The sequence below is a fragment of the Physella acuta genome, unplaced genomic scaffold, assembly GCF_028476545.2.
Source record: "Physella acuta isolate Inbredline_101_S28 unplaced genomic scaffold, ASM2847654v3 ptg000722l, whole genome shotgun sequence".
Classification (NCBI taxonomy): Eukaryota; Metazoa; Mollusca; class Gastropoda; family Physidae; genus Physella; species Physella acuta.
In genome coordinates this window covers 66072-91379 of record NW_026732240.1, presented here as the reverse complement: position 1 = coordinate 91379, position 25308 = coordinate 66072, and the positions used below count along the sequence as shown (strand labels likewise).

At 34.7% G+C, this 25308-nt stretch overlaps 1 protein-coding gene across 2 annotated transcripts; it reads right to left on the bottom strand.

Annotated features, from left to right (window-relative positions):
- Nucleotides 1-4588: 4588 nt before the first annotated feature.
- Nucleotides 4589-23616, bottom strand: LOC131949962 (transmembrane protein 18). 2 transcript variants are annotated; one of them, XM_059311933.1, is made up of 6 exons: nt 18303-18351; nt 17996-18051; nt 17337-17454; nt 10084-10138; nt 5069-5162; nt 4589-4755 (listed from the first exon to the last, which is right to left on the bottom strand). In XM_059311933.1, the coding sequence occupies exons 1-6, from the start codon at nt 18334-18336 to the stop codon at nt 4660-4662; spliced, it is 453 nt and encodes a 150-aa protein (XP_059167916.1). In that variant the 5' UTR covers nt 18337-18351; the 3' UTR covers nt 4589-4659. The 2 variants fall into 2 exon arrangements, with proteins under 2 accessions (XP_059167916.1, XP_059167917.1); XM_059311934.1 differs by lacking the exons at nt 17996-18051; nt 18303-18351 and adding an exon at nt 23352-23616.
- Nucleotides 23617-25308: the final 1692 nt, after the last annotated feature.

Genomic DNA, 25308 nt, shown 5'->3' with positions numbered 1-25308 from the left:
CCTAGCTGTAACGGTACTCAAGTAATCGTGTTTACACACACACACACACACATACACAGACATACGGACAAGATTGCAAAATTATGTTTTTCCGCATCAGTGAGGTGCAGGGGTGTAGCGAGGGGGGGGGGGGGGGCGGGGGTGCGGACCGCACCGGGTGACACCATTTAGGGGGGTGACACCAAGGCAAAAAATAGCAAAATATATAGAGAAAAACTCGAGGGGGGTGCACATCGAAAGTTTGAGGAGGGGGGGGGGTGCAAATCGAAAACTTGAGGGGGGGGTGCAAATCGAAAGTTTGAGGGGGGTGCAAATCGAAAATTTGAAAGTTTGTCCCTGGGAAGGGTCTCTATGCCTCTGGGGGGGGGGGGGGTGACACCATTAAGTGCCGCACCGGATGACACCCGACCTCGCTACGCCACTGGTGAGGTGTAAAACGTCGAGATTTGTAAAAATCCCGAATTTTTTTTTTGCACGATTACAATACTTTCTCTTTAAGAGAAAGTAAAAATTATGAGGGAAGCTGTAAGTGGTAGTCTACGTATAATCTACCTGTACTTTCAATTCACTCTCCATTAAACTGTTTTAAATCTTTGCAAAAGCTGACTAGACTAACCTTTCACACTGATACCACTGCCTTACCCTCACTAGTTGACAAGCTTCCGATCTTTAGTCAAATAGCACTATTGACAAATTTGCAAATACGTGGCAGTCTACTATACAACATACATCGTCAAATTATAAGGCAATTTTATTAGAACAACGATATATTTTACAATCTTTTGACAACTTACACAAAAGTATACATTTTGTTAGAAGTATCGCAAACAATGTAAAATATTTAGTATTTATTAAGTTTATTTTTCTAGAAACTAAAAAAATGTCTGACCCCCCCCCCCCCCCACCAGGTTTGTGACGTCATTTATGGACGAACCCTAAAATACTTTATTATGTTTTATGCAAAACGTGTATCTTTTTATATTAATAAATATTATTTTATATTTAAAACTTTAAAATTATATATATATATATATATATATATATATATATATATATATATATATATATATATATATATATATATATATATATATATATATATATATATATATATATATATATATATATATATACTAGCGTACCCGACCCCCGCGCGTTGCCGCGGGGATAGAAGAAAGTTTGACGAAATATATTAGGATTTCACCAACGCGTTATCAATTATAATTATATGTTCTTAGACGCGTGACCTTCTTTTCTAAAAATGAGTTATTTAAATGTAAACAATGCCTGTTCTTGGATCATAAATATCAGGACACGGGTTTACCTACACTACCGCATGAAAACCGCATGAGTGTGTATTAATCACTCACCGAAATAATATGGTAGAACACACTTGGGTGACCGCCTCTGTGTCAGAGACTTGGATGGGCGCTCTCATGGCCCCCACCCCCCGATTACACTACCGCATAGGCGCGGCGTACGACCCCTAGCTCCTTAAAACTAACAGGCGCCATCGGCCAAATAGCATCCTGTTAATAATGATGCAGATTTCGTCATTCGCTAAAGTGACACAAATGAACAGGATTTTTTTCTTTAACACGTAAAAAAATTATTTGACGTATTTTAAATATCAGTGTGACTGATGCAATATGCTAGCCTTACTAATGGTCTATTATTAGATGCTCGATCTCAATTTCTGACTGAATTGTCTAATAATAGATGCTTATTGCATCATTCGCAAAGTGACGAAACTCTACAGTAGGCTCCTCAAATTCAAAAAGTTATTTTTTCATCTTTCGCAAGGTGACGAAACTGTACAGAAGGATTTCCTCGCGTTACAAAGTTATTTTTAGAAGCCTGTTATAGCTGAATATAGTAGTACCCCTTACTCGCTACGCAATATTTTTTTGCAGAACCCTACCATTGAGTAATCTAATCATCTCCCCAAAGTTTCATGGTACACGGATGAACGGTGTGAAACCGAAATTTTATAAACCGTAAATAGAGAAAAATAGCAGCCGCCCGTGGCGCCGCCCTTGCGAAACTAAAAAAGGATTTCTTTTACAGAACCCTTCCCTGAATTGTTCTAATCAACTCCCCCAAAGTCTCATGGCTATCGGATAAAGGTGTCACACCAAAATCGACTTATTTTTATAAACCGTATATAGAGAAAAATCGCACCCTCCCGTGGCGCCGCCCTTGCGAAATTAAAAATGATTTTTTTACGGAACCCTTCCCTAGAGTTTTATAATGAACTCCCCAAAGTTTCATGCCTATCGGATAAACGGTGTCACTGCAATTCACTTTTATTATTGTTATATACCGTAAATAGAGAAAAATCGGACCCTCCCGTGGCGCCGCCCTTGCGAAATTAAAAATTATTTTTTTACAGAACCCTTCCCTAGAGTTGTATAATAAACTCCCCAAAGTCTCATGGCTATCGGATGAACGGTGCTAAACCAAAATCGACTTTTATTTTGATATACCGTATATAGAAAAAAACAAATCGCGCCGTGTCGGGGCGCCACCCCTGCGAATTTGAAATATTGTTTTTCGCAGAAACCTCCCCAGGAATATTCTCAACAACTTCCTAAAGTTTCATGTCGATCGTGTGAACGGTGTCACGGCAATTCACTTTTATTATTTTTATATACCGTATATAGAGAAAAATCGCACCCTCCCGTGGCGCCGCCCTTGCGAAATTAAAAATGATTTTTCTACAGAACCCTTCTCTAGAGTGTTCTTATCAACTCCCAAAAGTCTCATGGCTAGCAGATGAACGATGTCAAACCAAAGTCAACTTTTTATTTTTATATACCGTATATAGAGAAAAACAAATCGCGCCCTGCCGGGGCGCCACCCCTGCGAATTTGAAATTTTTTTTTTTCGCAGAAACCTCCCCAGGAATATTCTCAACAACTTCCCAAAGTGTCACGGCGATGTTATGAGAGTTGTAGTAATGCATAATGGACAAACACACATACATTGCTTTATATATATATATATATATATATAATATAATATAATATATAAATATATATATATATATAATATATATATATATATATATATATATATATATATATATATATAAATATATATATATATATATATATATATATATATATATATATATATATATATATAATATATATATATATATATATATATATATATATATATATATATATATATATATATATATATATATATATATATATATATATATATAACTAAGGGAAGTTACGACCATTAGTGGTGGGGACATCGTGACCACCCGCGGACTTGACCGACATTACCTGTACCCATTTATCAACTGGGGCGTGGCCAGAGTGACCGTACTTGCTGTGCCAAGAAGGCTAGCACCATAACTATACCGGAAACGCTGGTCAGGAACCGATTAGATCTGGACACCTGCGGCGTTTAGTAGCGAACCACCGGCCATCTCCCATAAAATATCTGGAACTGACCACGGGGTGCGGGGCATTAACAGTAGCATGTGAGTAGCATTAACAGGTAATTTACGTCGCACGGGACGAGATTGGGAGTGATGTACGGGGAAGACGGACTGGTACTTTGACAGATAGGACATGACTTATCGACATTCAGGAATATTGGCAGATTCCAGGGTTAGCCAATAAATACGGACTCATCAACACACGATCGGAGATTATAACCAGTAGCTACACGAGAGACTAGACCTTGGTCGTGGTACGAGTTGTAAATCCAGACCAAGTTAGAAGAAACCAATCCTGACGTGTTTACTGTGACCGGACTTAGGAGGTCTGTTGGGTTTTAGTTTTCAGTTTTTTATTTTATTTGGTTTTGCTGATACCACAATAAAAGATCGAACCTACCATCGAGTAGAAGACAAAAGTGTCATACTTCATTGGTTACATATACACCTAATACTAATCAAATATCAAGTATTGAAATAAAAATGTCAGTGACTCTTTAAAAATAGATACATTTTGTAAATGCCCAGTCCTGAAGTTAATTTTTTTCGGATTCCCCCCCCCCCCCCCATGTGAACGTTAAAAATGGATGACCTTTTTACCAGTGGCGATGCTAGGTCGGGTGTCAACCCCCCCCCCCTTTTTTTTTTTAAATCTGTAAATTTTGCAGTTTGTGTAAACCCCTCCCCCCCCCCCCCACTAAAATCTTTAAAGTGTTCACATTTTCAAAAGCTTGAATTTTTGCGTCATTGTTTCGTCTCTCTCTCCCCCCAATTTTTTTTGTTTTGGTGTTACCGGTGCGGTCCGCCCCCCCCCCCGCTATATAAGAATATTCGAGAAAATTGGGGGGGGGGGGAGATTACTCCAGTTTTATTTATTTTTTGAGCTATTTTCATATAACTATAACTGGTGTCATGGAGCTTAGAATAAAAGGATCTAACAGGAGAAACTCACTTCATCGAATGCTTGAAACTGAAATGGATTATGGACAGTTAATTTCTGTTTGGGATGCCTAGTTGTATTGCATTGTATTGCATTTCTTAAGAGAAAAAAAATATGGTGTATAACTATAATGCTCACAGGAAAAAAAACATACTTTAAGTAACTAGATTTAGAAAAAATTGGCATCAAAAGAATTTTTTAAACATTTATTTAAAGATTCTGAAATAATTATCTTCTTGAAAATTAATTTCATTTAAGGGTATTAGTCTTTCTTTTTTTCTTTTGCCCTTCTTTCAGCCTCCAGCTTTAGTCGGCCAGTAGAAACAATTAACTGAGATGATGTAAGGATCCATATCATCTAAAAAAAAATAAGATCTAGAATTAGAGATATTTTTAACTTTGATTCAGAAGTATTATGGTTGAGTTAAATTAATAAACTAAATCTTAATTAAATTTAGACAAATATTTTCTGTGTGAAACTGCATTCCTTTGTTATTAGTGGTATTAGGAGGATGTAGGTTTGCTGTGTAATTAAAATAATAAAAATATGAGGTCTGGGAATTTTAACAACAAATAATAATATGAATCAGATTGTAGTTGGTGCTAATATTTTGGCACTTGTAACATGTTTGAATTGTAAAATATTAATGAGCTAAAAAAAAGTAACATACCACTATAACAAGACAGTTAAGAAGAAGTGGTGCTGACCACACTATGGATATAAACATCCCTTGACTGTCAAAATACTGTTGCTTTGAAAATAATCTAGGAAAAAAAAATTTTATTACAAGAAAACCATTACATTTTTAAAATATGTTCTCAAAATCTTGTATTTTACTAATGTTTTAATCATTCATATGTGTGTGTGTTTAGTGTGCTATTAAATTAATAAGTAGCATTGATTGATGTGGAGCAACTTAGTTATCAGTGTGATTTGTCAAATATTTACTCTACAGCAATTATGCCCCCATTTTTACAACTAATAATATACCGTATTATATTAAAAAAAAAAGTTCCCTCTCAAACGTGACGGTCCATGGGGAAAGTGAAGTAGAGTTCACTTGCTTATTTAACCTCTGCATTGATCAGCATTATGCCCAACCACCTTTATTTTCCTTAACGTGAGTTGGGTACCCATCAGAGTTTGAACCCGGAAACGAGATTTTTGTGTTAGCAATCGTATGCACTACCATTCGACTATTCCGTCTCTTTGTACATAATTATATAAGTACATTATTTGTAAAATAACAGGCTTGGAAGAATATAATTCTGTCACCATTGTAAATAAAAATAGACACATTTGAAAAGTCTCAGTGAAAAGAAAATACAGTATTGAAAATAACATCTATAAATTCAATTTATTTATGCATCAACGAATTGACGATAATCCTTTCATCCTTTATTCACTATTGTTCGTTGTTGACAAGGATAAAATTCGTGGTTTTGTCAATACAGGCGACAGAGTTGACGAGAATCCTTCCATCATATTGGTGACATGGATTAAAAGCGTGCTTTTTTACTTTTTCATATACAGAGTATTGAGGAAGTATTGTAATTGTGCAAAAAAAATCGAAATCGACATTTTCACAAATCTCGACGTTTTACAACTCCCTGAGTCGGAAAAGCATAGTTTTGCAATTTCGTCCGTATGTCTGTGTGTGTGTGTGTATGTCTGTGAACACGATAACTTGAGTACCGTTACAGCTAGGTTGATGAAATTTCATATATATATATATATTATATCAAATGTGTAGTGCTGTATCAAAAAGTGGAACTTATTCTACTTTAGGTTTTTTAAAAGCTTATAACTTGAGTAATGTTTTAAATAGATAAACAAAATTTCACATATAAGTAAAAGGTCTAATTCTCTACCTTCTGTCAAATCTATATATATAATTCTCTTCTTGGAGACGTAAGAAAACACCAAGCTGTAAGCGCGCCTAGCAGTCCCCTCTCTTGTCATATCACGACCACCCCCACATGGTCTGGTGAGCTGTGGTTCACGCTAAATGTTTACAATCGTAGAGCCGGGTTTAGTGACGCCTATTAGGGGCAGATAATTTAGTTTGAAACTATTTTAAACTTAGGGGAGGTAATTGTGATTCTAACATAATATAAAAATATGTATTAGCAGTTTCAGGCCCTGTCGCAGAAGAAAGAACCACCAAGCTTTCTCGGGGTTCTCACAATTTTTTAAAATAGAAAAATCCTTGCTATTTCGAGTATAAATTCACTGCTATTCAAAGAAATTCCCTTCTATTTTTTCATATAAATTTCAACGCGCATAATCATAGAACATAAACTTCCCAAAATTATATTTAATCAAACAACAAAAAAGCAGACATTAAAAATGTTTAAACCGTGAAACTTATTATAATCTTAAAACAAAAATTAATATTTAAAGGATTGTGCATATTAAAAAATTTGTTAATAAACCGGGAGTGATCTCCTCTAAACTTTCGCGAATATTCTTATACGAGAAAAATGGCCCGTTGAGGAAGGATACAACGGGCGCTAGGTTGATAGTGCTGTCTATTTCTCTAAACTAAAACCAATCTCCCCCCCCCCCCACCCCAAAACATGTCTACCGTCCCATTCAACGAAATATAATTATATACTTTTTCCAGTGTCCGCCCCCTCCCAGAAAATTCTACCCCCGCCCCCGAAAATTTCAAGTACCCCCACCCCTCTCCGGGGAGGAAAAAGTCTGAAAGAAACACTGGTCGCATTTGTAGATCATACAAACTAAAGGAAGAACCTGGGCGGGGCCTCGCCCCTACCGGAAGAGATGCATGAAAAAAAAACTGCACGCTAAACACTTTTTAGATTAGAAAAAGTTCCCCCCTCCGGGGAGGAAAAATTCTGAAAGAAACACTGGTCACGCGCTTAGCCATTACCCGAAGAATTGCATGAAAGAAACTCTGCACGCAAACTACTTTTTAGATTAGACACACGAATTAGGCTGTAATTGTCTTATAGAGTATCGATGACGACATTTCTTTTGAGTTGGGGGGGGGGGGGAGATAGGCTTAGACGTTCTTACGCAGGGGATGGGCTTCGCCCCTACCCGAAGAATTGTATGAAAGAAACTCTTCACGCAAACCACTTTTAAGATTAGACACAATTGGCTTTTTAATTCAATGTTTACTCGAGAATCAATGACGTCATATTACAGTGTGCACTCTCCGGCTTGAGATTATTTTCTACTATATGCTCCAATTTGACGTCATAATTCGTTTCCGTCTTACTATGAAAGTTTTTAATTTGCTTGTGTTTTCTCTAGAGCGTTCTTGTCAGATAGATAGATACATAGACAGACAGCGAAACTATTATATAGACGAGAAAAATGGCCCGTTGAGGAAGGATACAACGGGCGCTAGGTTGATAGTGCTGTCTATTTCTCTAAACTAAAACCAATTCCCCCCCCCCACCCCAAAACATGTCTACCGTCCCATTCAACGAAATATAATTATATACTTTTTCCAGTGTCCGCCCCCTCCCGGAAAATTCTACCCCCGCCCCCGAAAATTTCAAGTACCCCCCCAACACAAAGATAAATACAAACGCAAACCTAAACGCAAACAACGCAGAACACAAAAGAAAGTTAAATGCAAACATAAAAGCATAGTGCTCACAGTATAACCCGGGGCGCCATACCGCTCCCTGCCGGGGCACCGGCGGAACCACCTGATTCAACTTAGTAAACAACTAAAATACCCTATCTTACCCATAGTCTATATAACAGTTTAAACTGAACGTAGGCGCAATAGCGCTCACGGGAAAGCCCAGGGCGCCAAATAACAGAGGACGCCCTGGCTTCGATTTGGTGTACAACTATAATAACCCTTTTTATTCATGGCCTATCGCATTCTTTAAAAAAATGAACGTTTGCACCATAGCACTCACATGATAGTTCAAGGCACCAAAACAAACCCTGCCTGGGAGCCGGCGGAAGCGCCTGATTCAATTTAGTGAACGACTATAATACCCCAAGCTTATCCGAAAACGGAAAGATAGAAGTAAACAAATAGGAAATATAGGAGCTGGCTTCTTAACTGTTATTGATAACAAATAATAATATTTAGTAAACAGTACGTTCAGTTTATAAAATAAATAAACGGCAGTATTTAAAATATGTGTTATACTTACCACATTGCACTTGATCAATTCACGCTAATTATGTAATTATTTTTCCCCAATACCAAAATAAAATAATAAAAAGTAAATCCCCCCCCCCCATGTAATGTTTTTTTTATAGGGAAGTAATTGTGTTTTCCTGATTTATCAATTAGAATTTTTGTGAAGAGTCATACATTTTGTTTAATGTTGTTTAATGCGCATGACGTCAAAAACACTATAAGTTAGGAAAATGAAATTTGTTTTATTAAGCCTTCAATATTATTTTTTTTTATATCACGACAGATAAAGACAAACTTTATTGACATATAAATTTTATTCTTATAACACTATTAGAAGTAGTGCATTTTTTTTCCAACCACAACAAATGACCTCAAAACGCACTTATTCGCCAGTTTGGCGGAAGACAGATCAATGGTAAAAAGGCTCCAGAGTCTTAATACTAAAAACCATTTCTAGAATCATATGTCAAAAGTCTTATTTTGTTTTCTAACTTCAAACCCGGCCACTTTTCAAACTCAAATTTTGCTAACCCAGAAAAGTGGCAAACCTGAAAAAAATTGGAAATTGTATCAACGATCGCAAATCGTGGGTGATTATAGTTTGCTCCAATACCATACTAGTTTTGTGTGCCTTAGAACCACGTGAACAGACTACTTTAGGCTAGGCTCATGCCTAGTCCAAAACTCGCGATATTTGTGGGATGAAACAATTCCCAGTCCATTGTAAATTTCCCGGCTATTCGTCGGATTTCCCGGCTTTCCTGGCAGGGAAATTTTATCTTAATCTTAAAATTTTTCCTAGGCTCTGTAGGAAACCCTGTTTACTAAATTGACGTTAGCAGGTTTTACAGCCTTAACAGCTTAGTAAAAGAAATATTTTACATGGTATAATTTAATACGTAAATGTTTTAGAAAAGAGTGTTAGTTAAAGAAACTAAGGCTAAGAATGCAAAGGCTAAGAAGCAAAAAAGTAGCATGGTTATCTATTTAGCCTACGTAATTGTATTAAAATAAGTAAGTGCATTGCGGTGCAGCCCTACCCTACTGAGATATATATAATTTTTTCTACAAGTAGCAAAATTTAAAACTAAAATGCTTGTTTTTATTAAAAACTGCTTACGCTAAATTTTGTGTACAAAATGTTCTACTATTTCTAGAGAATGAAAACGGGATTTCCAATACTAAGTGGTATGTTTTTCTTTATTGGCCACTTCAACATTCCCTATGCTTATCAATAGTTCAGATATGAGAGGCCAATGATGAATGTATGAATAAATTTCATACTTCAGTACATACAATTTCTGTAAATCATGTAACGGAAATATAAATTATAAATAGCTATTTGGTTTTCTGTCTCAGTTTAAAATGTACATATATTTAATATGCCAGAAAGTAGTGTAGTCATGCAATTGTGTACGGAGATCAAAATATGTTTCATTATGTAGAAAGTTTTATTTTAGAAAGTTATTTAAATAAAATTTAAAAAAAAAACGTGTACACGAACAAAGTATTCATAAACACTTAAGAGTGAACCAAAGGTTTCTTACTTCCAATGTAGCGATGCTTGTTCATTCAATGTCTCAGCGCAATATACCAACAGTACTGAAAAAAATGATTTGATATAGAATAATAAAATGCCTCAGCACCTTGTCATAATAAAACGGGAGTGAACTCGGGCTATAGACATGATTTTTAATCCATTTTAAATACTTAAAGTTTTAAAAATAGAATAAAATCTCGTAGACAAATTAATTGCACACCAAGTGAACCCCAAATAAAAAAGCGCATAATAGTGCGCAATATTATTAGTACTTTTAAAATTTACATTAGTATTTTGAGAAATCGGAAGTAGCGTAAATTACTACTTCCAGTCAACGGAAATAACTCAAAATTTAACAGAAGGTAGAGAATTAGATCTTTTACTTACATGTGAAATTTCATTTATCTATCTGAAATAGTACTCAAGTTATAGGCTTTTGAAAAATTCAAAGTAGGAAAAGTACCACTTCCGGTTATCGGAAATTGCTCAAAAGTTGATACGGATCTACGATTTTGATAAAATACTTATATATGAAATTTCATCAACCTAGCTGTAACGGTACTCAAGTTATCGTGTTTACACACGGACAGACAGACAGACATACGGACAAGATTGCAAAATTATGTTTTTCCGTATCAGTGAGGTGTAAAACGTCGAGATTTGCAAAAATCTCGATTTTTTTTTTTGCACGATTACAAGACTTTCTCTATACAAAAAAATTAATAAATAGTAGAAATTAGTAGCGCAAGGGACAGCACATAAATTATATTAACCTGGTATCCTAATAATATATAAAAAACCCATGTGCGCACTTCCTCTCTCTCTCTCTCTCTCTCTCTCCCTCCGCAGTATTTTTGAGGCTATGTGATCAGTATGTTCAGCAATATATGGAGAACTTTCAGATTCAGACTTTTTTTGAAAATAATATGTTGGATGTTTTAAATGTATAAACTAAATTGTATTCAAAGAAGGAAAATAAAAATAAACGCATATTCGAATGTAGAAACACATTTTTAACTATGCAACCAGAAAAGTTATTTATAGTTGTGACAAGAACGCAAAAAGCAATGAAGTCACATGTCAAAACTACGGAAAGTACACAAAAATAATTGCGTCATCTTCCAATTTTAGAACATAAAGAAATGAACTATTTCATTCAAATTTGATTTAGATCTATAGATCTACTTATCAAGACTTACGCTATAAAATGTATACAATTTTCTCAGCTAAAAGTAATACAAATTACTTTAAAAAAAACAACATAAATACCATTGAACTGCCGGGTTTTAATGGAATCATTTAAGTCTCTAAATCAGTGCGTACATTTAATATGGTGTTGTGTTGACTAATAATGTATACTAGACTACCCGTTATCTAGTTAGATAACTGTGGGTTTCGGGGGGTCATCCGTAAATGACATCACGTCTGCCAGCACTTATCATCCCAAAATAACCAGACCCCACATTAAAAAAGACGTTTTATTTATATTTTAAAAACTCTACTTCACCTGCCCAGTGCCCCGTCAAGTCTCAGACATGTTTGTATTTAAAAAAACAAACGATTCCGGCCGAGCATGGCTCTGACCACACTATCCCTTCATATGCTGAGAACATAGAAACAGGTAAACTCTACTTCACCTACCCTGTGCCCCGCGAGGTCCTGATAGTCAACCCTATCATTCACATATAGGCCTTAAGAAAGAATAATTGAAAACATTGTTGTAAAAAAAAGTCATTGTTCTAAACTTTTATAATTAATGTGGTTAATCTACCAATGAATATATCAATAAATTAATTAACGGCTTTAAATTAGTTTGTAATTAACAGTGTGTTTAAGAAGGAACAATACTTTCCACCCAAAATCCTATTTTACAGCTCTACACATAATGCGGATTCTCCCCAATAACAAATAAAAAAAACAAACAAACAAAAAAATGAGTTATCAAACGGCACTATTCAGTCAAAGCTTAGCCATTGTTATAAAACTTTAAACTTAATGTGGTTAATCTACCTATGAATAAATCAATAAATTAATTAATGTCTTTCAATAAATGTGTGATTAACAGTCTGTCTGCAATCAAAAATTATTCTCTACCTACATACTATTTTACAGCCCCCATAAAGAGCAGTTTCCTTACAGTACCAAATCAGACAAACAAATAAATATTCAAACATGTAAACAAAATTGAGTTTTAGTAGTATATAGATAATTTGGTATATCTAATAGGTATTGGTAGCCTATGTTATCTTAAATGTGTCGGATTTTTAGCTATTTATTAGTTATTTCTTTGCTTTTTCACTAATAATAATATCGTTCAACGTGTAGTAAAGCACATTGTGTTTTGACCAATAACTATTTTATAAAATATTTTTCTCAAACAACTATAACATTATTAAAATATATAGGCCTATAAACTCCAGGTGTTCAGTTAGTCAGTTTCCGGGGTTTTGGCGGAGGCCAAAACACTCCCTATTCCTCTGATTAGTGATCGGATTTGTCAGTGCGCGCACAACAGCATGCCACAATAATTAAGTGCGCCAGAGCGAGATCACACGTACAAGTATCGTGAAATATATATATCGTGGAACCCATGACTTTACGACACAAATACATCCAGTAGAGAAACTACTACTACTATACTGCCCAGACCATTCTATATACGCTTTAAAAATTGTCTTAATTATAATAAAATATCTATAAAAATAGATATGTCAAACTGCCGCAAAAAACGCCGTTTTCACCCGAGTCGCCCAAATATAATAATAGCTTTTCACTTCATTGTTTCGATAATAAAAAGGGCTCATTAAAAAGTAGATTTTAAGCCCTCTAATTATGTGTAATTTTTATAGTTGTTGATACTAAACAATATATCTCATTTACCAATTGAAAACTATCACCGAGATGATTTTTTCGACGGCAGTCGAGTAACGGCTTTGACACCTCTCTCATTCAACTCGCGGGCCTTTTTTGACCGTTCACCGTATTTCTTTACAAATAACTGTAAAATGTGCAGAGTTGAATAGCCTTTACTATGTTTAAAAAATGCATAATAGACTAAATATCTTAAATGTTAAAAAAACTAAGAAAATTGAAAATTATCATGTGATTCTATCAGCGTATACATTTTTTATTAGCATATTCAGAAAGGTGGTCCTTTTTTTCTGTTAAAACACTGATTTCGTTTATCATTTCTGAGTATGGTAAAAATAAACCGGGAGTGATCTCCCCTAAACTTTCTCGAATATTCTTATATAAAATAATAGGGGATGGGAACTCGGGCTATAGACATGATTTTTAATCCATTTTAAATACTTAAAGTTTTAAAAATAGAATAAAATCTCGTAGACAAATTAATTGCACACCAAGTGAACGCCAAATAAAAAAGCGCATAATAGTGCGCAATAATATTATTACTTTTAAAATTTACATTAGTTTTTTTAGAAATCGGAAGTAGCGTAAAGTACTACTTCCAGTCAACGGAAATGACTCAAAATTTAATAGAAGGTAGAGAATTAGATCTTTTACTTACGTATGAAATTTCATTTATCTATCTGAAATAGTACTCAAGTTATAGGCTTTTGAAAAATTCAAAGTAGGAAAAGTACTTGTAGTTTGTTCTTGTTTGGACAAAGGCTATGGAAGCAAATCCAAAAAGAAAAGCAGGCTGAAATCGGAGTCAATGACCTCAATGGCGCATAACCAGTTGACACGTAACGCTTAATTGTGTTGGAGGTGTGGTCGAGTCGGCAAAAAGCTCATGGTTGATAAATTCGAACATAAGTCTCGAGTTCAAACGCACTGGCAGATAAATCTCGATCCCCTTCAACACTAATAATTAAGAACGAAGAAGAAGAAGAAGAAATGAAACGAAAAAAAAACGGAAGTGAAAACAAGAAAACAGAAGTACACGGAAAATTTTACAAGCACAGAATAATTTGTATATATATGTAAAAAATTTCATGTATGCATTGTCATGTGAATCTGCTCTTGCTGCCTAACCTTACTCGAGTGGGGAAGCAGCAAAAGAGGAACTATATTAATCGGGACAAAAAATACTGAGCCATAGAATCCATTTGAGCTTTATATATTAGACTAGGCATACTGCCTAGCTTTGCTTAGGTTTTAAAATAAAGATATTGAGAAATTGAATGATTTATTAATTGGTGATTGGCTGTTATGTGGAGTGCTTAGGACCTAAGCTTAAAGAGACTTTAGTAATTTCATGTCATGCAAGCATAAGTGAAGTATTCGCTAACTTATTATCTCGGTGATAGTTTTTAATTGGTAAATGAGATATATTGTGTAATAATATCAATAACTATAAAAATTACACATAATTAGACGGCTTAAAATCTACTTTTTAGTGGTAGGAATCGATTGGTTGCCGAGATATGGGCCAAAAAACTGCATTTTTTCGAGGTTTTTTGGCTTTTCCGGGAAATCCAGGAAGGAATTCCGGGAATTTTTTTGGCCTATGTTCATCCTCGGAACTTGCTTAACATATTTGCTTCTGGAACTAGTCCTCGATATTGCTTTGTTGAGGAGGAGATACGACTTAAAGCTGCGGACACGCTGCGGACACACATCCATCCATCCATCCAGAAATGACGAGTTAATAATCACAATCCCCCAGTATGGAAATTGCGCTAAAAACGTCATTGTCGTGACGAGCCTAGATAGCTAAGGTGTTAGTGTAATAGGCTTCCATGACATATCATTTCAATGCTTTTTACTTTCTCGTATATACGAAGTATAGAGAAAGTATTGTAATCGTGCACAAAAATAACATGAAATTTTGACAGTTTTCACCGTTTTACTCCTCAGTCCTACATCACATCCGGAGTATAGAGGACTTATTTTAATCAGGCAAAAATTATAAATACAAATATATAAACTTTTTGGCGTTTTATGCCTTATCGAGTCGTAAAAACTGGACTTTGCAATTCTGTCCGTATGTCTGTGTGTAAAACACGATAACTTGAGTACCGTTACAGCTAAGTTGATGAAATTTCATATATAAGTATTTTATCAAAATCGTAGATTCTGATCAACTTTTGAGCGATTTCCAATAACCGGAAGTGGTACTTTTTCTACTTTGAATTTTTCAAAAGCCTATAAGTTGCGTACTATTTTAGATAGATGCATGAAATTTCACACGTAAGTAAAATATCTAATTATCTACCTTCTGTCAAATTTTGAGTAATTTCCGTTGACCGGAAGTACTAATTTACGCTATTTCCGATTTCTCAAAAAACGCATGTAAATTTATAAAGTACTAATAATATCCCGCACTTTTATAGACATTTTATTAGGCGTTCACTTGGTGTGGGACGGAGTGGTCTAGCGGTAGAGAGCTGGACTGCTAACCCGTTAGTCTCGAGTTCGAATCAGAGTTCAAGTCAGGTTAGAAAGGGAAACTTTTCACTTGGTGTGCAATTCTTTCTTTTACGAGATTCTATTCTATTGTAAAAAGTTTAAGTAATTAAAAATGGATAACAAATATTGTCTATGTCCTGAGTTGCCATCCCTCGTAATTTTATATTAGAATATTCGAGAAAGTTTAGGGGAGATCACTCCCGGTTTATTTTTTTAGATGTGAATGATAAAGTCGCCTATCGGAACTTGGCGGAATACAGGGAAGGCTAAGTAGAGTTCACCCGTTTCTTTGTACTCAGCATATGACGTCGATAGTGTGGTCAGAGCCATGCTCGGCCGACATATTTTTTTTAAACGATAAAACATGTTGTCTGAGACTTGGCGGAACACTGGGCAGGTGAAGTAGAGTTGGGTTGGTGTAAATTTCACCTGTGACGTCAGCATATGAAGAGATAGCGTGGTCAGACCCATGTTCAGCCGAAATCTGTGTTTTCAAAGACAAAAACATGTCTGAGTTGAGAGGACACTGGGCAGGTGAAGTAGAGTTGACCTGTTTTTGTAACCTCAGCATATAATGAGATTGTGTTGTCAGACACATGCTCAGCCTAAATCCATGTTTTTAAAAGACAAAATCGTCTGAGGTGTGACGTCTTTTTAAATGTGGGGTCTGGTGTTGTGACGATAAGTGACAGACGTGATGTTTTTTATGGATGACCCTCGAAACCCACAGTTATCCAAGGGATGACGGGTAGTCTAGTACCTAATAAAAGTGACTTACAAGATCAACTGATCAGAATCATTTATTACTCGCATTGGAATACGACGTGGGTATTTCGTTGATTGGTTGATTGTATGACGAAACAAGCTAAAGCAAACAAACTGGAATCCAACAGACATAACAGATCGAAGTCTTGGATTTCGTAAGTGTGCGCTGCCTTCTCGCACACCGTCAACAACAAATGCAGAACTAATTGTACTGGTTTAAGAAGTAGTAAAACTATTAAGAAGGGTTCGGTGAATGCGCGTATGAAACTGTTAGGGTTTGGTACCTCTAAAAAGGTTAAGAACCACTGCTTTAGAGTGTAGTTTGTAAAAAGTGCTAGTTTATTTTGTCTACTTTAGAACAATTTCCACAATAATGTATTATAGTTTGAAATTATCATTTAGGTTAAACAAAGTAACAAATCATAAGCAGTCTTAGTGCTGTACCATTTTTACAGCATATAGTAGACCTACTGACCTTAACTGTATGACTTGTTATGCAACAAGCAATCAAAGCACGGTCTATTTGGTACAACATACTAATTTTTTTTTGCTCTTAAAATTTCGGCAACAGTATAGTCTTCCGCCCACATGCTAAAACCGTATGCTATTTTACTGATCGGATAGCGATTAAAGAATCATTGATATTTAGAGCCTATCTATTTATATAATTCTCTACATGGGGACCATGCGAGACACCACCAAGACGTAACCTCAACAGACCATATCGCTACAACCCCCACCCCACCAGTCTGGTGAGCTGTTTACTATCAGGTAGAATTAGTGACGGCAATTAGGGGCAGAAAATTTAGTTTATGAACGATTTTAAACTAAAGGGAGGTAATAATACGTTCTGCCCCATCTTTTCATTGTCGTCTGTAAACTGTCGTCACGGATGGCTGCTTTCAACGGGGGAGTGGGGAGAGGAGTGGAATGTGAGGGTAAAATGTATGCCAAATATGTCTTTAATCAAAATACATCTGAACACTACCATATACAATACTTGGGAATAAAATTTACAAAAGCTAATAAACTAGATTGCAGTCTCAAAGAAAAGCATTGTTTTAAAAAAAAAAGATATTAACGCTTTTGTTAACATTAAGATTCAGAAGGTATACCAACACAGGATGATAAAGTGTGCAGCCTGAATCATCTGCTTTCTTCTTGTGATGAATGTTATAACAAATGTGAAGATGTGAAATGTAAACAAGCCTGTAAACCAAGGATCTGACCAGTCCACCTGAAAGAATAAAATACATAGATGTACATAGAGTAACACAATAAAAAATGTAGTAAGAATATTTCTTCGATCTTTTAAGTTATAATATCCAGAGGTTGCTACAAGAACTCAAAAGTATATACTATATAAGTTGATAATATCAAGTTTCAAAATTTTATTAACTGAACTTAAATGTCACTTTGTAAGACACCTTTATTTATTTTTTAAAAAATTAACATAATTGCACTCTTGTGGAAGAAAGGAATTATAAAAACACGAGCCGACCCGCGGTGTATCATACGCCGCTATTTAGTTGTTTTATTTTAAACTTTTCAGTAATTCATAATTTGTGAATCCGACAGTACCAATGCTGCCACTGAAAATATTTGCTTTAAAACCCTCCTTTCCCCCAACCCCTACCACATCCCCCCCCTTGAAAGCAAACTCCTCTTCGTTGCCTCCCCTAAGTTTAAAATCGTTTCACACTACATTATCTGCCCCTAATAGCCATCACTAAACCTGACTCTACGCTTGTAAACATTTAGCGTGAACCACAGCTCACCAGAGAGGAAGAGAGGGGACTGCAAGGCGCGCTTACAGCTTGGTGTTTTCTAACGTCTCCAAGAAGAGAATTATATATATAGATTAGTTATATTTTTATAAGCAAAGAACTGCAATACATATTTAAAGCTCATAACAAGTTGAATCGTAATACTTAATTGTGTGGGATAGAGTCGAACACTTGAATTGAGAAAGAAGAATAAATAAAGACGCTTAGTTGATTAACATATATATATTTTAGTTGTTATTTTTTTGTAATAGCATGCGAATAATATAAATGTATAAAATTAATCGCCATGCCAACATACCCCCAACATTTTGCTTTTTTTTATTTGCTTTCATAGTTTTGAACAAGAACAAACTACAAGGCAGCAGTTGTTTGATTTTGGAGTATGCCTTTATAAGATTATTTGTCTAATGGAGTTGTCAAGAAACTTTCATAATTGTTGCCATGGATAAAAATAGTGTGATTTTAGATTCTGCCATGAAACTGGCAATAAAATTATTTTTAAAATAATACTTAATAAAGCTTAAAAAATCAAGAAATTTTATTTTTTTATTAAACACTTGTTAAAAGCCAATTCCAGGATCCTTTCAATTGGTTTGACACTTGAATATTAATCATTATCTTTTATATTTTGTAAAATATTAAACAGAAAAGATCTTTTTTTTTTTTGTTAAATAATCTAAGTCTGGTTAGTTCATCTGAATGTTTAAAATTGAAAAAAGTTCCTTTTTTACTTTCTCGTATATACGAAGTATAGAGAAAGTATTGTAATCGTGCCAAAAATCACTTGAAATTTTAACAATTTTCACCGTATTACACCTCAGTCCTTCATCACCTCCGAAGTATAGAGGACTTATTTTAATTGGGCAAAAATTATCAATCCAGATTTATCAAAATTAAGAGGTTTTATGCGTAATCCAGTCTGAAAAACTAGGCTTTGCAATTCTGTCAGTATGTCTGTGTGTGTGTGTGTCCGTGTGTAAACACGATAACTTGAGTACCGTTACAGCTAGGTTGATGAAATTTCATATATAAGTATTTTATCAAAATCGTAGATCCGTATCAACTTTTGAGTGATTTCCGATAACCGGAAGTGGTACTTTTTCTACTTTGAATTTTTAAAAAGCCTATAACTTGAGTACTATTTCAGATAGATAAATGAAATTTCACATGTAAGTATAAGATCTAATTCTCTACCTTCTGTTAAATTTTGAGTAATTTCCGTTGACCGGAAGTAGTAATTTACGCTACTTCCGATTTCTCAAAAAAACTAATGTAAATAGTTTAAGTACTAATAATTTTGCGCACTATTATGCACTTTTTTTTATTTGGCGTTCACTTGGTGTGCAATTCTTTTGTCTACGAGATTTTATTCTATTTTTAAAACTTTAAGTATTTAAAATGGATTAAAAATCATGTATATATCTCGAGTTCCCATCCCCTGTTATTTTATATAAGAATATTCGAGAAAGTTTAGGGGAGATCACTCCCGGTTTATTTTATTCTGGGGTCAAGATTGAATTCCCCCCCCCCCCTACAGAAACCCTCATGGCAGCGTTCTCATTAAATCAATAGTTTCATGAAGATCAGATGAAAGGTGTAGCAATGCATAAATAAAGAACAAATACACAAACCCACATCCTTTCATTTATAATATATAATTATATATATATATATATATATATATATATATATATATATATATATATATATATGTATATATATATATATAATGTAACGCTGCTGGTAGTGTGTCAGTCCGTCATCGCTATAGGTTTTCGAGCCATAAAAGTAAACACTTCACATGTCGTGCTTTTTACTTGCATCGCAGTGTCTTATTGTAAGTAATAGAGTAAGGTTTGTTTATATAACGACTTAATTTATTTTATAGTTGCCACTGTTTTTACTCTTTTGTATAACGTAAAGAAAATATTAAATACACGCACATTGCTAATACATATTAAACGGATCAATGTCAAATATCATTTTCGTTTAGATTCCTAGAAAAAGTGGACACAATTCAATAATAATAGGGTAAAAAAAACGAATTAATTTAACTCTTTTGTAATTTTCCCAGGGAGGTAATTTAAAAATAAATTCAACTAACGCTAATTAAAAAAATGTGAATGCAAAATCTGCGGACCTCCACGAAGGAATTATTGTTGCAATAATATAATTAGCAAAATGTGAATGCAAATTATGCGGATGTGTAAGAGGACATTATTGTTAGAATATTATAATTAGCATGGATTAATAAAAGGCAATATTTTATTTATTTCATTCACTGAACGTACTGTTTACTAATTTTAATTTTAAATAAATTATTCCGCACTATTATAGACGCGTCATTACGCTCATTAGGTGCGCAATGGTTTTAGTCATGAAACTCTATTGTAAATTTTTAACATTGAAAGTACTGAAAAAAATGCATGAATTGATAAAGACAACTCTCCTCCACGAGCCCAATGCGTCACCTAAACAGCAGCGGAATGACAAGTTTTCTCTGCCGTCCGCGCCCAGGGAGAGACTTCCAAAATCTATAGCGATGGTGGAATGACTGACACACTACCAGCAGCCTTATATTAAAGATACTGCCTTTTATTTATTTTATACACTGAACGTACAGTTTACTAATTATTATTCTATCTTTCGGTTTGCTGACACGCTGGGGGTTTTATAGTCAATCACCGAATCAAGCGTCCGCCAGTGCTCGGGCAGGGTGCGATTTGGAATCACGGGCTAGACTGTGAGCACTATGCGTTTATTTTTGCATTTAAGTTGTGCTTATGTTATGAGTGTTGTGTTTATGTTTTCATTTGCGTTTGTTTTTTCTTTTGTGTTAATCTGTTGCAATTGTGTTTTCGTTTGTATTTGCATTGTGTTTGTTTACATCGTGCTTGTGTTTTCTTTTGGGTTTGTGTTTTCTTTTGTTTGTGTTGTGTTTATGTTTTCTTTGTGTTTGTGTTTTCTTTTGGATTTATGTTTTCTTTCGAGTTTATTTTTCTTTTGGGTTTGTGTTTTCTTTTGTGCTTGTGATTGTGTTTTGTTTGTATGCAGCTAGTATATATATAGAGAGAGATTAATCAACCTTATTACTTTATTAAAATACACAGATGCATCGCCTTAATTAATTCTATTAAAAGCCCAGTTATTAACAATTATTCATTGTGTTTTTATACTTATTTTTGTTTTTTATCAATAAATATTTTATTTTGTTGCCTTTTCTCTGCCCAAAAACTCTTAGTTCTAGTTTCTAGTTCATCAGTAAATTATTTTTATTATATTCTTGAATTAGAAGATCTGATTAAAATTCCTTTTAAGAGCCCCGGGCATCTAATCGCCCTGTATCGGAACACAGGAGGACGCACCTTATTCAATATAGTCAACCTATAGTGTATAGCCTTTTTATAATGAACATAAGTGCCATAGTGTTCACAGGGGAGCCTCGAGTCACGCAATCGCCAAGGTGCAGGCGGCTGTGTCTGTTGCAGTTTTACCATTGAATATAGTAGTACCCCTTACCCACTATGCAGGACACCCAATTAACGGATACCAAGTGCTAAGATAGCCGCTCTAGTACTCTGGGTGCCAAATTGTGTATTGACAAAAAAAACACCCTCCTGAGTGACACCCACAAGAGATTTTAATTTTTTTTTCTGCAGAAACCTTCACAGGAGTATTCTCATAAACTGCCCAAAGTTTTATGGCACTTTGGATGAATGGTGTTGAACCGCATCTGATTTCTATTTTTATATACAGTATATATAAAAATCAAATCGCGCCCTGGCCCTGTGAATTTGAAATATTTTTTTCCAGAGAAACCTCCCCAGAAGTATTCTTAACTACTTCCTAAAGTTTCAAGGCGATAGGACTTTTTTTAACACTGGGGCATCGCAAGGGTACGGGCACGCTAGTTGTAAATCCAAATTTTAAAGTACTGAAAAACAAATTCCACAAAAATTGTGTTTCTGACACCAACTTAACTTATAAAAACTGATACGTCAAACCATGTCTAAGGTGGTGGTGACACCAAATTTAATAATTTACTAACTGTTAGAGTTAATTCGACAAAAATCTGAGGGGGGGATGGACACCAAATACAACGTCCACCGAAGTGGATTATTGCTCTATGACTTGGAGGGTTACAAAGGTAAATACAGCTAGGCTACAGTCGTTCACAAATGAATGCGTACGACAGATCCTTAAATTAAGATGGCCAAACAAAACATCAAAATGTGGCAAAATGCAAAACAGCCAATAGATAAGGATATCAAGGCCCGTAAATGGGGATGGATTGGACATACACTAAGAAGGGAAGAAAATAATATAGCAAAAAATGATATGGACTGGAATCCCCAGGGAAAAAGGAGAGTGGGTTGGCCAAAGAGATTGTGGAGAAGAATGTTAGAGGAAGAGGCAAAGACCGCTGGGCTCATGTGGGCACAGATAAAGGGCGTGCTACAAAATAACACAACTTTTGAAATGTATTAGTCCATTGTAAATAAATTAAGTTAGAAAACTTAAGAGATGAAAATGTATAACGGAAACCATAAGCAATACAAAGCTAGTAACAGATACATATAAAATCTATAATAATAGTTTCACTATTCTGTCATTCAGCTACGCTCTAGGGAAAACACAAGCAAAATAAAAACTTTCACAGGCAAAAGGATAGCCAAAATTTCCTGACCTACTGAAAGGAGATTGTTTATATTATTGTTTTGAGTTTATATTTAACTCAATGCAACAAGCCCGCCGGTTGGTTGAGGCCACGACGGGGGGACGTTCTGACCGGGATTCAAAGGGACGATTCGAAATATCATCCGCTAAATATATCAATATAGGCCAGAAATTAACTTAAACAGCAGAGTCTGCAAGCAAGATTTGCTATATAAACAGCAGCCATTTGTAAAATAGAGTGACTTCTGCCTGAATCTCACGCTATAGGCCCTAACTATAAGTCTATAAAAATAAAACTTTAACAAGATGGCTGCTATAGTAGTTGAGCATGGTTGCATCTGTTGGAAACATCGCTGGTGTTCATTTAATAAATGACATTTGTCATTTATAAATGACATTTGTCATTTATTACTGAAAAGTTTTAATTCAAAATGTGAAATAATTAGGGCCTAGGCCCTAGGGCTTAGGCCTATTAGTATTACAATGCAAGGAGTAAGGAGTCATCTGTTTTTCACATTACTAGTCGCGGGCGATTTTACGTACCTAAAACGATAGATTACCTTTAAATATTTTAAATAAAATTTAATTTCATAACTTGACACACGACTATTGTAACACTACACTAGTACACTAGACACTACTGTCACTACACTACACTACACACACACACCGTTTCGAGATAAGAATAGATCCCAGTAATACGTGTAGTTTTAATTGGCTCCATTGTTTATTTTATTGATGAAGTCTAATATAGTTAAATTATAGATACAGATCTAGGCTCAATTATAGATCTAATCTAGAAACTAAGCTAGGTAGTCAACTAGTCATAGATCTAGATCTACATAGACAAACTCTGGTAAAATCACGATATAGCGTCGGTTATTATTCCGGAACTGTACTGCAGTAAAAAAAACAGTAAAACCATGGCGTAGCCTAGACTGTCGAGCCGTTCGAACCACCGAAAATACTGTAAAACATCATTTATTTGCCGCCATATAATTTTTAATACATAATGTTGAAAAATGTGCAAGGATTGATTTTAGTTGCAATTTAAATACTGTTTTGCTAATTATTTTCTATTTCTAACTATATTAAGTGTATGTGCTAATTATTGCTGCTACTAAACATTATTCTAGTTATTCTTACTACTTTTAACTTTAGTAAATCTAATCGTCTTATTTACTAACAGAACTAGAGCCGGTTGTCGCAAATCTTCTGCAGATTTTTTGTTTCTTAAAAAAAAACATTAATTACTACACTCGACTTTATTAATAATATTTAGATTTACTAATTGTTGCTAATTTTTTGTCAGTTAAACATTAAATTAAGTTAAAACATTAATTTAATGCACTTGACTTTATTTTTCTTTCAACGGTCAAATAAACTATGGTTTACAGTAACGAATGTTACCGAAACTCAACGAACATTACCCAATAATTTCCGACGCTATATCGTGATTTTACCAAAACCTTAGTTTAGCGTCGGTTATTATTCCGGAATCGTATAGCAGTAAAAAACAGTAAAACAATGCCAAAGTCTGTCACACACTTCCGGAATTCACCGGAAGTACTGTAAACCATACTTTTTTGGCGTCATCTTTTATTTTTATACAGAATGTTTAAAATTTGGATAGATTTATTTTTGTAATCATTTTTACATTTTGTAATCATTTTTACTATTTTCGTAATCTAAATTTTTAGCGCAATTTCCATTCTGGAGAATTGCGTTTATTAACCCGTCATTTCTGGATGGATGAATGGATGGATGAATGTATGAATGTGTGTCCGCAGCTTTAAGTCGTATCTCCTCCTCAACGAAGCAATATCGAGGACTAGTTCCAAAAGCAATTATGTTAAGCAAGTTACGAGGATGAACATAGGCCATAAAAATTCTGGGTTTCTTTCATGGATTTCCCAGAAAAGCCAAAAAACCTCGAAAAAAATGCAGTTTTTTTGCCCATATCTCGACAACCAGACAACTTAGCGACTTGAAACATGTACCAATCGATTCCTGTCATAATTTAGAACAGTATTGCCGAAGAAAGTTTTCAAAAATATCCTTTCGTTCGGTCACAACAATTTTTTTGAATTAATTAAAATTTGGACCGAATTAGTAGGCATTTTTATCCAACCACACCACACGCGTCATCACGTTCAATAGCTGCGCCATCACGTTCAATGGCTGCGTCATCACGTTCAGTAGCTAGGCGCGCAATGGTTTTTAGTCATGTAATTCTATTATAAATAAAACATATATTTTAACCAATGGTTTTACTAACCCTGCTCTTGATTTACGCTACGACAGAGCTATTTTTAGATAACATAAGGAAATTGCGCTTAAATGTCACTAGACTTTTTAATTAACTTGTTTTACTTGGGCTAGCAGCTAGATATCTAGCTAGATCTAGATCTAATTAATTAATGGTCGCAAATCCGCTGCAGGCCAAAAACATTAAATTATTACATTTGACTTCATTATTTATATTTATATTAATCTAATATATAAAGCTCAATTCTGTAACGCATATGTTTGTTTGTCGCTGGTTATCGATGGATTTAAGTGTTAGAAAATTATCGTGCGCGTTGGTCTAAATTTATGAGTTAAAAAATTACTATTAAAAGTGTTGG

Bases quoted from the DNA above. Each gene is read 5' to 3' on its own strand.
- LOC131949962 (XM_059311933.1), bottom strand. From the start codon at position 18,336: ATGAAAGCAAATAAAAAAAAGCAAAATGTTGGGG. The intron at 18,052-18,302 runs GTATGTTGGCAT...CTCTTCTTGGAG, and splicing joins AAAAAAGCAAAATGTTGGGG to ACGTTAGAAAACACCAAGCT. The intron at 10,139-17,336 runs GTTGGTATACCT...CATTTTTTTCAG, and splicing joins TGCACACTTTATCATCCTGT to TACTGTTGGTATATTGCGCT.